The sequence below is a fragment of the Aythya fuligula genome, chromosome 3, assembly GCF_009819795.1.
Source record: "Aythya fuligula isolate bAytFul2 chromosome 3, bAytFul2.pri, whole genome shotgun sequence".
In the NCBI taxonomy this organism is placed as follows: domain Eukaryota; kingdom Metazoa; phylum Chordata; class Aves; order Anseriformes; family Anatidae; genus Aythya; species Aythya fuligula.
The window spans coordinates 58,826,163-58,842,023 of NC_045561.1; the positions used below are offsets into that span (position 1 = coordinate 58,826,163).

Consider the following 15,861-nt stretch of genomic DNA (forward strand, 5'->3'; position numbering starts at 1 on the left):
TTCCTCCCCACAACCGGTCTCCCCGGCAGGCATCGCCCCTTCCCCGCAGGCACCCCAATCCCTGCCCCTCGACGGCACGGGGCCGCGGGCCCCCCGGGCTCCGCTCGGCGGCCAGGTAAACCTCCGGCCGCACCACCGCAGCCGGGGGGACCGAGGGGAGCGGGGCTCCGAGCGGGCCCCTCCGTGCCGCCGGGTGCCCGGCTCGGGCCGCCCCGGGGCAGGAGCGGGGCAGAGGAGCGGGGACCGGGGGCTGGGGCCGGGCGAGCGGCGGTGCCGGCCGCGTGGGGCGGGCGCGGTGTGGGCTCCCCCCGGCCGGGGCGGCGCTTGGTTTCTCCTGGCAGCGGAGGCAGGGCCAGGCGCGGCGAGGGTGGGCAAGGAGTTGGCGGCGGGGCCGGGGGGCAGGCGGCGGCGGCGGCGGTGGAGTTGGCTCCGGACGCGGCGGCGGGAGGTGAGGGACGGGGCTCCGGCACCGGCAGTCGGGGCGAGCCGGGAGCGGGGAGCCCCGCGGCGGGGAGCCCCGGGACGGGGAGTGCGGGGACGGGCGGACCCAAGACAGGGAGACCCGGGGCGGGCAGCCCGGGGACGGGGAGCCCCAGGACGCGGGGCCCCCGGACGGGGAGCGGGGTCTCGCCCTGCGCCCCGCCGTGAGCCGTGGACGGGCAGAGCCGCGGGGTCGGAGCCGGGGCCGGCCACGTGTCGGGGGCGGCGGGCGAGGCACGGGGCGGCGGGGGGCGTGCGGCTCCGCGCTGCCCTCTGCCTTTCCTTCCCCGCCGCAGGTCCGCGGAGCGGAGCCGGCTTCGCCTCGCCTCTCCTCTCCTCGCCGGCCGGAGCCGAATGCGCCCGGAGGGGAAGGTCCCGTCGCGGGCCGGGCCGCCGCCGCCCGCCGGTGTCGGAACCGGAGCAGGAGCCGGAGTCGGAGCGATGTCGGGGCGCGAAGCCGAGCGCGGCGGGGCGCTGTGCCTGGGGCTGCTGCTGCACGTCCTGCTGGGCTGCGGCTCGGCTCAGCAGCCCGGCGGCTGCCCGGCCGGCTGCGAGTGCTCGGAGGCGGCCAAGACGGTGAAGTGCGTGAACGGCAACCTGACGGAGGTGCCGCCCGACCTGCCGCCCTACGTGCGCAACCTCTTCATCACCGGCAACCCGCTGCGCCGCCTGCCCGCCGGCGCCTTCGCCGCCCAGCGCCTGGCCGAGCTGGGCGCCCTCAACCTCAGCGGCAACCACCTGCGGGTGGTGGAGGCCGGCGCCCTCTCGGCTCTGCCCTCCCTGCGGCAGCTGGACCTCAGCGGCAACCCGCTGGCGTCCCTCAGCCCGCAGGCTTTCGGCCAAGGCGGCAGCCCGCTGGAGGAGCTGGCCCTCCGCGGGGCTCTGCGCGACCAGGGAGCCCTGCTGGGGCTGGCCGCCCTGCTGCAGGCAGGGGCCCTGCGCAACCTCAGCCGCCTGGAGCTGGCCGATAACGGGCTGCTGCTGCTGCCCGCCGGCATGTTCGGCGCCCTGCCCGCCCTGCGGCACCTGGACCTCAGCAACAACTCGCTGGTGGGGCTGCGGAACGTCTCCTTCCAGGGGCTGGGCCAGCTGCAGAGCCTCAACCTCAGCGACAACTCGCTGGGCGTGCTGAGGAACGGGACCCTGGCCCAGTGGCGCGGGCTGCCCGCCCTGCGGCGCATCGGCTTCGGCCGCAACGCCTGGGTCTGCGACTGCGCCATCGAGGACCTGGTGGCCTGGCTCAAGGAGAGCGACCAGGTCGAGGGCAAGGAGGCCCTGACCTGCGCCCACCCCGAGAAGATGCAGGGCAAAGCCCTGCTGAAGATCAATGCCTCAGACCTGAACTGCTCCGTGCCCATAGACCTGCCTTCCCAGCTACAGACTTCCTACGTCTTCTTAGGGATAGTCTTGGCTCTCATCGGGGCCATCTTTCTCCTGGTTTTGTACTTGAACCGAAAAGGAATCAAAAAGTGGATGCACAACATCCGAGATGCCTGTAGGGATCACATGGAGGGATATCACTACAGATACGAAATCAATGCCGACCCCAGGTTAACAAACCTCAGCTCCAACTCGGATGTCTGACAGAGCGCCGCGGAAGCGGGGCAACGCACAGTAGCTATGCATGAAACGTAGACTGATGCTTTACCCTTGTGCTTGCTTCCCTCTCCCCAGAGAAATCTCAGACGTGCTTGCAACACGAGGGGGATATGCCTCCACATGATGTTCATTACCCTTCTCTCTTCGTTCTGAGATGCTGGGCAGCTGCGCATGGTGTTGGGCTGTATGTAAGAAACAAGCTGCTACTTCTCTTCCTCCTTACCTGTTTTCGTTGGTACTTGTGGGAAGCTTTTTCCAAGATCTCAAAAGAAAAAAAGAATTCTCTCTGTGATGCTCCAAAGCCACCAGAGTTTATGTTATATATACATATATATATGCATACACACACAGATACCATTCAACAAAAGCTGCCTCAACTTTTTGGGAAAAAAGATTTCGATCTTCTGTGCCAGTTTTGGTCTTGTATATCTGAATTGTGATGACGATGATTCCATTTCATAGACTTACACTGAGTCTCAGAAAAACAAAGAAACTCCTTTTAACAAGTCCTCTGTAACAACAAAGGAAATCAAATAGTGAGCATGCACAAATACTTTATAGTTTTACATGTTAGGAAATCTACAATCTCAGTTAGTCTCTTAGTATTTTATACTAAGTTATTTTTGATTGCAGTTTACCTGAAAAGACATTTTTTTTTCTATATAAGCTGCATCTAGACTCCGTCTGAACCATTAAATTCAATAAACAGTCTTACAAGAACTTGTGTTGAAGTTTGCTGTTTAATGAGAAATGTACGGACATCTAAGAATGTTAATAACTTTAGACTCTCTGGAGTAATAGCCCTACGGTAGTAATCCGAATAAAATTTTGTATGAACATGTAGCTTAGAGACATAAATATTTATGACAATTTTGTGAAATAGGCTTTAAGAATTACACTGATCAACGGCGAGAGTAGTTCCACGTGGCACAAAAGCCCCAGTCTGCTCTCCCGAAACAACTGCAAAACGTCGAGACAGATGCTAGTGTCTATCTAGCTGGGAAGGTACAAGCTAATAGAATTTACATAAGCTCTTCTCTACCAAATTTAAAAACATTCAAATTAAATTGCAGAGTTTGCAAGCTAAAGAAAATTGTACCGGAATGGAGGTGTTTGTTATAAAAGATATGCTTGCAGGTCCTGAACTAAATTAAATGCAGCTCAGTCGTGTAGTCAGTGAGCTTCAGACTCATAAGTCAGTGCAGCACTTAGTAAATTAAGTTCTTGCTGTTTGATTTTAAACTCTCGGTGCGATCCTGTAGTGACTACATTCAGTAATTCGATGGAACTTTGCATTTATCTTAAAACTTCTAACAGGTATGTTTAAGTATTGTGTAATTTCTCATGCTTATTACTTGCTTGGGAATGCTTTTTCATGTAAATATATGAAGCATGCAAAGACAAACTTCAGAAATGCATCATTTACTAACTAATTCTGAAGGCATATTGAAAGGTTAGCAAGAACCTTCCAATGGCCGTTAGTAATTAATGCATTTTTCCTAATACATTCTTAGATTTTTAATGAAAAAAAATACACCGAATGTGAAAGTGTAATGTAAATTGGTATCTGTCACTATATTGGTGGAGCTTTTTCTATGGTCATTGTTAATGGAAGCTCTTAAGCATCTCTAAAATTTTATGAATTAGCAGCAACTTTCCTTCATTTTCAAAAATGACAGTTTTGTCATAGATATATGCCTTTGGTAAGAGCTCATAAATATAAAATAGTCCTTAAGGAATCAGAAGAAATATAATCTATCTGGGGCATCAGTATTATTCAAATGCATTTTTCTCTCCTTGTAACTTCAGATATTGTCAAAACAAGTAGCACAAGTTGGTTTAGACTAATTTTCTATTTCTTTAAATGGGCTTTATTCAATACCAGCATTTTTTTTTCAATGTGCTTTTGTACATTTGCCCTTGAAAGTAAAAAAGAACATTAAGTACAATCAATATTTTGATAAATCAGTGTATTCTACAATTAATGTGTGTTCAACAATAGCCTATTCCTCCTGCTGTATTTAAATGTATGAGCAATACCTGAATAACAGCATATGAATTTAAGTTTGTGGATTCTTAAAAGCAAACTGCTGGCCTGAATGTTAGCTGCACATATTTAAAGAATAGTGTAAAAGAGCCTGGTGTGAATAATTATTACTGTGCAACTATGCAAACTGTTCATACTTAGCATACATCCAGTAGTTTATACAAAAAGGTAGAGTTTACAATAGCTATGCAGTGTGCTGTGTTGTATTGGTCATTTTGGAGATTACCAATTTACACTCATCTATACAGTGCCAAGAGGAGAGGAGTGTCATCATTGCTTAAGATGCTCCTCTAACGTTATAGGTAAAATATGTACAAACAAAGACATTTCTTGGGCAATTTCGTGTTTGTTTGTTTTCTTAACAGATGCTTTCAAGTAACTGCAGCGAAAACCTATGGTCTGTAATGTGTTAATGTAACAGACATGCATTTATAGAACCGTGTAAGGATAGGCAACGACTTGAATCACAGTCTGTCACCACTGGACTGAGTATTTGTATAGTGAAGAAGTGTAACTCTTGTACCACACCTATTATTCTAAAGATTATTATTATTTTTGTATCATGGAACCTCATTGTAATAGACTTTAATTAGAGACCTGGTGATGGAGACTTTAAACTATTTTTTCCATTTGCTTATATGTGCGTTTGTTAGGATATAACAGTTAGCATGTGTGAATATTGTGATGGATGACATTCTCTTACAGTGTTTGACTGACAGTGAATGCTTTGGTGCTTTGTATAATGCATTTGGTCTTAAATCCCCTTCTATAACCAGTGCTTGAAATTTGTTTTCCTTTCCTATTACGAAATAGTTACAGTGGTACTAAGAAGACATATAAAAAGTAGCTCCCAAAGTGCTTCAGAGCTTGGTTGAAAACTATTTAATTTAAAATATCATTAGTTTAAGGGTTCTTCTGAAGCATATTTTATTCTGCTTTGACACCTAAAACTTCAATTGATTACTATTTCCAGAGCAGCTTAATTGGCCAGGCTGTTTTATTCATTCATTCTTCAATAAAACACGTGCAGTACTAAATGCCTCTAAAATGTGTTTTGTATACATAAAACCCCAAAGTTCTGCATGACATAGTTGTCATTGACGTTTCGAGTAAAACAAAGGAGTGGGTAAATCTGAAGGGAAGGCAATGCAGCTAAGAAGCAAGAACGATGGATTGTCAAAGGGTCAACTGCTCTCTTGAAACTAGTTTTTGTTGTAATGAGCTTAAAACTTTCTTAGAGAAGTAACACAAGGAATTGAGGTTGTTTTAATGTATCATATGTAAATATTTTCTATACGCCCAGTTGCCAAGTAAGAAACAGAAAATTCCCTAAATGTTTCTTTACCCAAGGTAGTTCAGTGTTAGATCACCTGATGTTTTTTACTCTTAGCAAGCCGTAATATTGCCAATAATTTTTACACACAAAAAGTACTTTGAAGCTTTGTGCAACTACTTTAAACCTTTATGCTGGGTAATTTACCTTTTAATAACCAGTGGCAATCCCCAGCGACATGGTAGCTTGTGAAGCTGCCTGTTCAGACCCATATGCAGTTGTTGACTGAGATGTCACTGAAGACAGGCGTGACAAAATATTCACAAGATGACTGTGCCAAGATCCCAACTCTCATTATTCTACCAGCATTTTCCCTGTGGTATACTCTGTTCTTTGTGCATCTACATAATTTCCTTTTTTTTTGCCTCATTTTCCCAAGAAATCCATTAAAAGGAGTATCATGAATCTGCGCAGGTGGAAAAATCAGTCTGACTGCACCTGTATTTATGGTTTTGCATCTTCATTTCCCTTTATGTCTTAGCATGAAAAAGAGCCTTTGTCGAGGTGGACAGAGTGATAACCTTTTCTTTAGCAGCTGAATGTTCAAGAAGAACCATTCATTCTCAGCATATGATGAAGGAAAATAGCATTTGGTAAGAAAAACATTTCGGTTTCAAGCTTCCAAATGGCATTTATATTCTTTAAGAGACAGTTGAATGGAGAGGCTTATAAAGGAAAGAGAGATATCAGCACTGAAAATCAGAACACTATCGACAGGAAAAATCTGTATCTTTTATGTTATGGTCATGGTTTATGGGTATGGCTCTAATTTCTTCCTGTTGCTATAAATAGAGTTTTTGCTAACAGGTGGAGTCACGTCCTATAATATTTGCAAGGCAGGTGTTTTGGGGGGTTATAATAGAAGATTGCATTTAATTCAGTTTCTGCTGATTTAATAATGATTAAATGAGGCCCTCAGCTCCATGCTCTGTTTTCATAAATGTGCTGCTTGCTGGTTGCAAAGCTCTTGACTTAAATGAAAGCCCACCAAAGCAGAGGGAAAGACAGTCTGTTTGGGGAGTATGACATTTACTGGATATCTCATACATGCTTAAAGAAGAGAAACAAACCATGTGGGTGGCAAGGGTCCTTTACTGATGCAGAATTAAATGCATTCCTCTGGTTTCTTGAGTCAATTTAGCAGTAGCAGAAAAGTGGTGCCTTGTACCGACACAACAAACCAAATAGCACTCCTCTCCCAGCTTGGAGGAAAAAAAAATCACCAGCTTTTCAAAGTGGAATATAGGTCTGCAGTATAAGTATGTCCTTAAAAATGAATTTTGCTTTCTCAACGGCGTTACAATTTTCATGTCGTTGCATCCTTGGAAAACCTTGCTATGCCAGAAGTCATCTGTAGTGTAGGCAAAGCTTGAAATCAGGCTGTGCATTCCCAATCTTATCCTAAATAGAAATAGGGAACTATTAAGAGAATTAGAATTAAAATGGTACTTTAGACACTATTTGTATTTCAGTTAATAATCTAATACTTGCAATTACTTATATTTTTCAAAGTATTCATTAGATAGCTTTTCCTTTCTGATAACAGACTAACAAAATAACAGAACAGATTCGTGATTTCCTGTAATTATGCATGAAAGCATCTGAATAAATTAGCAATGTTGTTTCAGTGCATACAGTGATGAAAAGTTTTGAAATCCAACTAGTGTTCTAGAATGTTTCGCTATTCTAGACATTTTAGATATGCAAGAAACTGTTGTGAGTTTTTCAGATTGAACTTTTACTTCATAATTAAAAAATGATACCTCAATAAAATAAAATGTCTATCAGATTGCTTATTAATGTTATATGTTATCAGTGTTGATTTAATTATTGTAAGTCCTCATAGATATTGAGGTCTTTGCTAAGTGTTTTCTCTATAGGTCAAAGTGATTATTGTACTGTGAATTTGCATGACACAATAGTGAAAAAGCAACTTCCACCTAGGCAGTATGATTACTTTCTCTAGAAAGAAATTTCGTCAGTGAATTTAAGGAGTTGTGATTTAACCATTCTTGTTATTTTTGGACATGATTTGATAGCTTTTTCTTTTTTGTATATGCATTACTGTTTTTCAAGTTCATTGCAGATTCTAAATTTAACAGTAATGGATTTTTAGTTTTTAATGACTATATCAAATTGTGTATTTTGAAGTCTTCAAATGTCTATTTACATAGTGAAACGTTGAGGCACTCTTATTGTTGTCATGCATTTTCTTACTGTGATGGAAGTATTAAAGAAAAGTGTTGCTGAAATAGAGGATGAATGAAAACAGAGAATGAATAGAAAATTTCAGAGAAAAGAAAAAAAAAAGCATTCTGGTGGCAAACTATTTTCTTCTTGCAACTTCTTTTAATGTAAGTACTTGGACTGTGACTACGTGGAAATTCAAGGGGGCAGATGTCATTTCATCTTGTCATAGATAGCTATTGCAGATGTCTGAAATTTTAGCAGGATGGAGCAATTTCTGGGGGCTGTCCCAGTAGTATACCTGATGACTTGGTTAGCCGTGTATTTAAGCTGCATGCTGTTGCTGTTTTTTCACATTGTTTGGGACACCAAACAGGGGAGGATGTTCAGTTTTAGTAGGAATGGGCTGATCTATCCTAGATTTTATCTTCAGGCTGTTGTCTTAATATCTGTCCACAGCCTACTTTAGCTACTCCATTTGTTCCAGTATAAATTTCATATGTGGAATACCCTGCAGTAGCTTTGCATGAAATTGTGGGCATTTATGCAATAAAGAACTCATTTGTCAAATTGACATTATCAAATGTCACATAGACATTTTAACAGAATCCAGGGTATACTTCATGCTGGCAATGTAAGAGCATTGAGTAAAAGCAAGTGAAATATCAAAATAATAAAAAATACCATTCCTTTCAAGAGTGCTGTAAGTGATCCTGGACTGACACCACTTTGGGGCATTTGAACAACATAATAAGATTGTTTTGAAGAAGGAAAGAGAAATACTTACTGTATTGACAGTTGTTTTTTCATCCTCAGGTAGGTGTCTTCACTCATTCTCTTAAACAGCTTAAGAACAAATAGTAGCCAAATCCTGTAGATAAAAAATGGAGTCCCTTTAAGCCAGTGGTTTTACCCAGTGCTTTTGTTTCTGTGTTTTCAGGAATGTGTGTTTTTGTTAGCCTGAAGAAGATCGAGAGCTCTTAAACATCAAAAACAAGAATTCTCATTTTATTTATACATGCATGCATATTTTTCATATATAAATATATATATGATGTAAATCGAGACAACAGCGGAGTAAAGTCCGAGCCACACCAATATCTTCAGTATTTTCTGTTGGCTAGGTTAGGTGCCTAGTTTTCCACACACATTGCAAAGGGAATCAAAGTGTCCACATGGGGTAAGTATGCCCCTGACAAGCGCTGGGGATTTACACTAGCACTGGCACTGAATTTGGCACAGATCAGGGTTAAGCAGCCAAGGTTTTCTAAAGCATTTTCTAAAGTGATTGGGATTCGGCTTTCAAGGTAGTTTAAGGGGCTTTGTTTTCAAAAGCAGTTGGAACACCTTTCAGAAAATCACGTTGTTTGGTTGTTTCTTTAAGGTGAATTGAACTGAAAGTGGGAAAAAAAAAACAAAAAAAGTGTGAAAATGCATGTGTCCGGTATATACTCAAGAGATGCTATAAATACATGTAAGAGCTTTTTAAATCCCCCAGTCTTTGCTCTTTATTGCTTCTTGGTTTAATTGAGATCTCCATAACACCTCTATGCAAAATATCCTCTCTCTTCTCCAGCTCACTTTTTTAATCATCTGTGATTCAAATACCCTTTTTTCCATCACCTCTCTATTGTGCCAAGCTTGATTACTTTGCCTCTGTAAGCAAAGGTACAATTCCTATGAAACAAGTCAAATAAAATAAAGAAAATCAAATATTGAAGGTTTGTCACAAAGTTAGTAGGTGATATCTGTTGTTATCTTGCACATGGCTTTCTCTTTTCCTGTCTGCCCCTTTCTATTTGGTTTTCCAGCATACCAGAAAACTCCTGTGGAAGCCCAGAGGCAAAAGAAGATTTCAGTTTGAGAAAATAGTCTAGAAAAAAAAAATAAATATGCTGAAACAGTACTCAAACTTTTCTGACACCCGGGATAGTAAAATGGCACCAAAAATAGCTCCGCTTATGCAGTCTTCATTTGTCAGAAACCCTACGCATGCAGAAAGAAACTGAGTGCTGAATTTGCGGTATGGGTGTGTGTGCTGTTTTAAGTGGATCGGGAGACTTCTAGCACAATAGCTTACAGCAGCTCGGCTCTGGTGTCTCCTCCCCAAAACCTCCTATAGTTCCCCATAAACTCTACAAGGGCTCAGATGAGTGTCAGACAGGCATTCAGCAGGTTGTGGTGCTCTGTTTAGATTAATAATCACATGTGAAGGCACTTTTTTTCAGGCACATAAAGAAACACATCCTCGTGCTTGTCAGTGTTAACACAGAAACAAACTAGCTGGCATAAGCCTGGTTTTATCTGTAAATAAAAAAAAAAAAAAAAAAAAAAAAAAAAAAAAAAGGCTCTAAATTTGAATTTAGAAGGAACAGATGTCTTTCAGCAAGCTCAAGTGTAAATTCAGCAGGATTTCCAATTTAATCCAGGATATGATGACACTGAAATTTATTGCAAACGGAAGAATGACTTGTTTCTCCTGGTAGCTATGCAGGCTATGCCTTCCCACAGAGCAGTGCAAGGTGTTTTATTCCATAGGTTTCCAGGGAGACAGTCACAATCCAGTAGGGGTTACTGTTGTTCTTAATAAAGCGCTCTAGATTTTGTAGTTTTAGCAATTTTTCTGATGAAAATCACAGAGATAGCAGATAGCATTTGATAAATGACAATGAGCAACATGAATTGATTTGACCTATTTCAAACACATGATGCTGCGGTGCACCAGCTTAGAGCAGGTGATACCGGTACTTCCACTGGCTAGATCATTGTTTTAACCACTAAGAAAAAAAACTCAAAACTGAGTATTAGTCACTACAAAACGTCCCCATCATTTAGCAGTTGATACAGCATATAGGATATCCGAAACATTTTCGATACAGGGGCAAAACGCCTGCTTCCTGGCAGCAGTTCTAGGTTTGTTCATATACAAATTGTCCAATAGTTCACAGAAAACTATGTTTGCCTTTTGATTCAGAAGGAAAACTGGAGCAAACGACAACTGAAAGAAAATCAAAATCAAAAAACAAACAGCAAAAGTCAAATTAACAGACAAAAAAGTGTCTCATCTTTAAATCATAATAGTTACCAGTTGCATTAGTGATGAGAATTCAAGAAAATTTTATCTTAGAAATATATTTTTCTTCATTATACATTGGACATCATTAACACTGACGTGCTGGGGCTGCATGCAGTGCTTGGAGCCACGTGGATGCTCCAGAGGAGCTGCTCAGGACCCTCCCAGTATTGTTTTACATTATTTTGCCATTCGGAGGGGAGAAGTAGAAAAGAGATCTTTGACAGAACAAACGGTTTGAGAGAAACGTGGCAGAGCCAAAAACCTAGTGTAATGTCAGCTGAATGACGTGGCAATGGTAAAGATTCTGCAGCAGAGGAAGGTGCAGTTTCTTTCAGAAGTTTCAGGTTACTTAGGTTTATTCAGAGTATTATTGGAGCCACAGCTAGTTCACATATCAACATTTAATCCAGCTCACCAGCAGATATCGATACCAGGATGTGCTACACATTTTCTTTCCATTATCTTTGTGGTGCACTCTGTGCCTTCCAGCAATGCCTTAAGCAGTTGTTGTTCCCTCCTTCCCTCCCGAGGGGAGCGTGTACCCTGTCTGAGGGACAGCGTCTGCACTGCCTTGCCTCATGTTTTGGAGAGAAGCAAATTAAAGCACCTAGTACTTAAAGCAGAAGGTTGACTAGTTTTATATATTTCCTAAATCCTGGAGGTGTTATCCTTTCCAAATGATATTTGCAATATCCAAAGTAATATCCCTTGGAACGCCTGCTGCTTGGAGAGTTTTGTCTCCTGTGCAAAAAACCTTTTGTCTGCAAAGAAAAAGTTGTTTAAGACACTTTCTTCTCTTTGATTTAGTCCTAAATGTTCATCTTTCCAAAGGAATATAATAGTCTTAAAATTTTCTTTTGCATCATGAAGTAGAACATAAACTGTGCATAAATTTGGTGAGGCCCACAGGAAAATAGTTGTTTAGAAGCAGTGAAGAAATACAGAGCAAAAATCATACCAACTAAGTAAGGTCTTAAATTGCTTCAGAGTAAACAACTCCACTCCCCCTGCATCCTTCTTAAGCTCACGCCGCCGCAGACATCCCTGCTGCTCCTCAGAGCAGCAGCAGCACTCCAGCAGCACCCCGGTGGTAGGATCAAGCCAGCTCTCAGGACAAACTCGTTCAACAGTAAAACATGAGTTTTGCTTCAGATTTAGGCCCTTTCCGAGGGTTTCCTTCAGTGCTGAGCCTTGAGATATGCCAGGCCATATCCAGAGCACTCAGGTGTGGGTGCTGTCATCTCCTACAGGCTGAATCCCCCCCTCCTCCCACCGTACAAAACCACTCTCCCGACCTGCCAAATCCTTATCTCAGGATGTAGGAGACAGGAACTCTCTAACCCAAAACTGCCAGTCAGCCACTTCTCCCCTCATTTTATTGCTGGTGCCGTGGTATTGCTCACAGAGGGCTTCCTCCCGCCTGTGACTGCAGCTTCTCACAGCAGACTGCACTGCCCAAGCCTGCCTTGTTCTGGGGGAGTGGAACAGATCACCATCCAGATACAAAAGACATGAACTTCATCCCCTTGCCTCCCTGGACACGCAACATTTGAACCTCAGGGTTGCTTTAGTGTTCTTCTGCATCAGCCAAAACTCAGCATGTGCTGATCCGAGCTTTGCAATCTCTTTAGGTGTATGAGGAGTGCAAGGGGAGATGTGCAGACAACTTCATTGTCTTGGGAATTGCTCTTACTGCCTTTAAAAGAAAAGGGAAAAACATCCCCATGGTCTTTTGTTTTTCACCTCATGAGCACACAAATAAATAAAATTAATTTTATACATTTTCAATTTATATATCTATGTACAAGTACATATATATATATACTTAGATTTATATGATACATTTTAAAATTTATAACTTCTTTCTAGATTAAATATATGCATGAAAACACATACTCCCTATACACAGGTAGGGATGGACATGCAGTTCTCGTTGGAAATTAATATTTCAGTTTTATCTTATGATCAGACTTCTAGAAATAATGGTAAACAAAAGCTATTTACATTCTGGTCACTGTATTTTTTTATTTTTTTATTTTTAATGAAATAAGTCTAATGCCTTAGAGCTCATTATTGCAGTTAAATTTTGTAATAAATACTTTTGATAACAGGAATGATAGTGCAGGTTAGCACAGCAATTTTTAGCATCTATTACATCTTATGAGTAGCTTTAGAATTCATAACTTGTAAAACAGTCAGACAGAAGCCTATCCTGGGTGAATAGTTTAGCACAAAATACTCCCTTGCCTCCACTTGGGTTTTATTGCTTCTTCAGCATGGAGATGCTGCCAATATTTTGACATTTTTTTTCTCTTTAAAATCTGTGTAGTTCCGTCTGATTGTATGCCTTCAGAGAAAAAGAACAAGGGACTGGGATATTCTTGCATTTTCTTGTCAAAACAAACAAAGGATAATTAGCAGGAAAAAATACCATTCAGCAGTAGGAGAACAGGTATACTCTATGCAAGTAGTTATGCTTCGTGGAAGGGTATTAGCATGGTTAGCGCTTTATCTGGGTGTAACATTTTGGTTGTATACCTGGAAAGGGTTGGTCTTGGTTTTCAGGTACCCCTGTGCACAGAGGTGACTTCAAGATGCAGAGTTGCCCTAATACTGCACCACCTATGTGCTGGGCAGTAAAGGAGAGGACTCTGCATTAGGCCAATGCTTCTCAGCTCTCAAGAGCCGCCAGAACAGAGGTGCCAGAAGTTGTGTCACGGCTCCATGGCCTTCCATCACCCGGAGCTGTCACACTGCCCATTTGTGGCGAAGCAATGACTTCAGATCCTGGAGGGTCTCTCTGCAATGTCAGTGATCCTCTTTCAGCCAGTAATCCTGACTTTGTGGCTGTTTTGTACAGGTGAAGGGACATCAAAAGGAGTGATTACATGGGAGGGCTGGAGCTCTGTCCTTATTCCAAAACTATAAAAATGTCTGACTCTTAGGGGGACCTGGGGCACTCCAACGAGGAGAATGGAAGATTTGGAGGTATGTTCTTGAGCCCTGGGGGTATATCACTCTTGGCAGAGATATTTTGAGTTTGCTCAGAGAGGCAGATCTCTAGTGGTGACAGGGGAAATGTTCCATGGTATTATTTTCACTAGGTTCCTCTCAGAGCTTCCTTTAGCCCATCAATCCCATCAACAGTCCTTTTTTTTTTTTTTTATTTTCTTCTTTTTTGGTGGCACAAAGTACTACAACATAAGATTGCCATTGAAAAAGGGAGAGAAAAGGCACTACACTTTTCATTTCATTTGCAGCTTCATTTTTGCTAATGGATATTGCAAAGTGAGACTTGTTAATACTGCAAAAATTATCATAACTTTTTGACTCAGTAATAAAATTCTATAAAGTAGTAGTAGGTAGGCGTTCTAAATGCTCTGAGAAAAATATGTTCGGAAGCATGCTGTCATTTTTACTGTGAGCTTTTTGGGGTAGAGGTTAGCTTTGTTCCGTATTTCTATATTGCCTGGCACATTGGGTTGCAGATCTCTGTCAGGAGCATCCAAATGTTGCTGCAAAATAAATAATGGTAGCGCTATGCAAAGCAGTGCACCACACTTTCTTGTTAGCTGCTCAGTACACTTACTGTTTTAACAAAACCAGTGCATTTGGGATAGTGTAACAAACCCCCCAACACCCAGGCATCCTCCTTCAGTTCTTAGCATGAAGTAAATAACACCTTCTCGGCACAAAGCACTCAACATTATAATAGCGCTCTGCCAGGAAAGAGATTTTTAAATGAGATACTTTGAGACGGGCCTAAGAATTCCTCAGACAGCTAAATACTGCTTACTAAACCAGGGAAACCCTATGGTTTAATGTAGAGAAACATGAGCTGGCTTTAAACGCAATGTTATGCACATGAGAAGTCTGGTTGTGGCGTTGCAGAACTCCTTGTGAGAGAATTTACCCTGCTGGAGATGCTGCCTCTTGCAAGAGCAGCAACAACAAAGCCTTCTTTCTTGTCCTAACAGTTCTTCAAGAAAATATAGAAAAGCCTAATGAAGGACAAAACTCTCATATAGAAATAATTTTAACGAATCCCTATCTATTGACTGAGATTGCAGCTGTTAAAAGACTTTAGTCGAAGAGGATGAGAACACGCCAGGTACTTTCAATTGCTCCAGAAATACACTTTCTGCAGGAGTCCTCTGAATATCATCAACCCCTGCTCTGTTAAGCTATGCTGTCTTTTCTGGTAACAGAATCCCAGAACCCCAGAAGGGCCGAGGTTGGCAGGCCCCTTTGGAGGCCACCTGCTCCAGCCCCTGCCCAAACAGGGACACCTGAGTAGGTACACAGAGTAGGCTGCCCAGGCCCACGTGGCTCTTGAAGGTCTCCAAGGAGCAGACTCCACCACCCCTCTGGAAAGAGAGACAGTTCCCTGAGGTATGTATGCCCAGTCCTTCAGTCATCACAGCACCTTTGCTCAGAGCCAGATCCCCACAGAGTAGTGAAGCAGTGAATGGGGTCGTGAGCTTACCTCTTTTAAAAAAATTGATAAAAATATCTGTGCAAGAAGACCTTGTAGAAACCTCTGTGGGATGCTCTGGACTGTTAAGTCTGAAGGGCTGTAGCTAGTCTGCAGTGAAGTATTTGTATCAAAGTAATGTAAACAGTACGGTGTTTCTCCTTCATTTATTTTCTTTCACATGCTTCCAAATGTGCTAATTTTATGCAGATGTCTGTTAGCTGTAACAAATATTTATCCTCCACAGGAGCTGAGCTCTTCCGAGTGCACAGCAGCTCTTGCAACCAGGCTTTTGAGCGAGGCAGGTGCACACCTGCTCCGTCTCTTCCCTTTTTTCCAGCAAGCCACCTTGCGTTACCCTCCTCAAAGGAGCTGGAGCTCCCAAGGTCTGCTTCTGGCTGTGGAGCTATAATAGGCTCCAGTGGGAGTTGGGCGTGAGGTGTCTGAAGGTGGGTAGCAGCTCAGAAAGGCACGTCCGATACCTGAGCAAACTCTTCGTACTCCTGGCCAGCCACATAGGCTTGCCCTGAATTTCAGAATGACACACGCACAAAGCAATGCATTGTTTTTCCAAGTAAATGAGCCTTAACATAGCAGCAGGAGGTAGGGTCTGGCTTTCCCTTTCATAGTGGTGCTTGGTAAATTTTGAATCCACTCCAAAGGAA

General features: G+C 43.1%; 1 protein-coding gene across 1 annotated transcript; it reads left to right on the top strand.

The window, feature by feature from the left end:
- The first annotated feature begins 421 nt into the window (after positions 1–421).
- Positions 422–4,726, top strand: TPBG (trophoblast glycoprotein). The gene is made up of 2 exons (XM_032185443.1): positions 422–448; positions 777–4,726. Exon 2 carries the CDS (start codon positions 835–837, stop codon positions 2,062–2,064), a length of 1,230 nt encoding a protein of 409 aa, XP_032041334.1. The 5' UTR covers positions 422–448; positions 777–834; the 3' UTR covers positions 2,065–4,726.
- Positions 4,727–15,861: the final 11,135 nt, after the last annotated feature.

What these genes read in the sequence shown, in the direction of transcription:
- TPBG (XM_032185443.1), top strand. Translation starts at nt 835, where the DNA reads ATGCGCCCGGAGGGGAAGGTCCCGTCGCGGGCCGGGCCGCCGCCGCCC.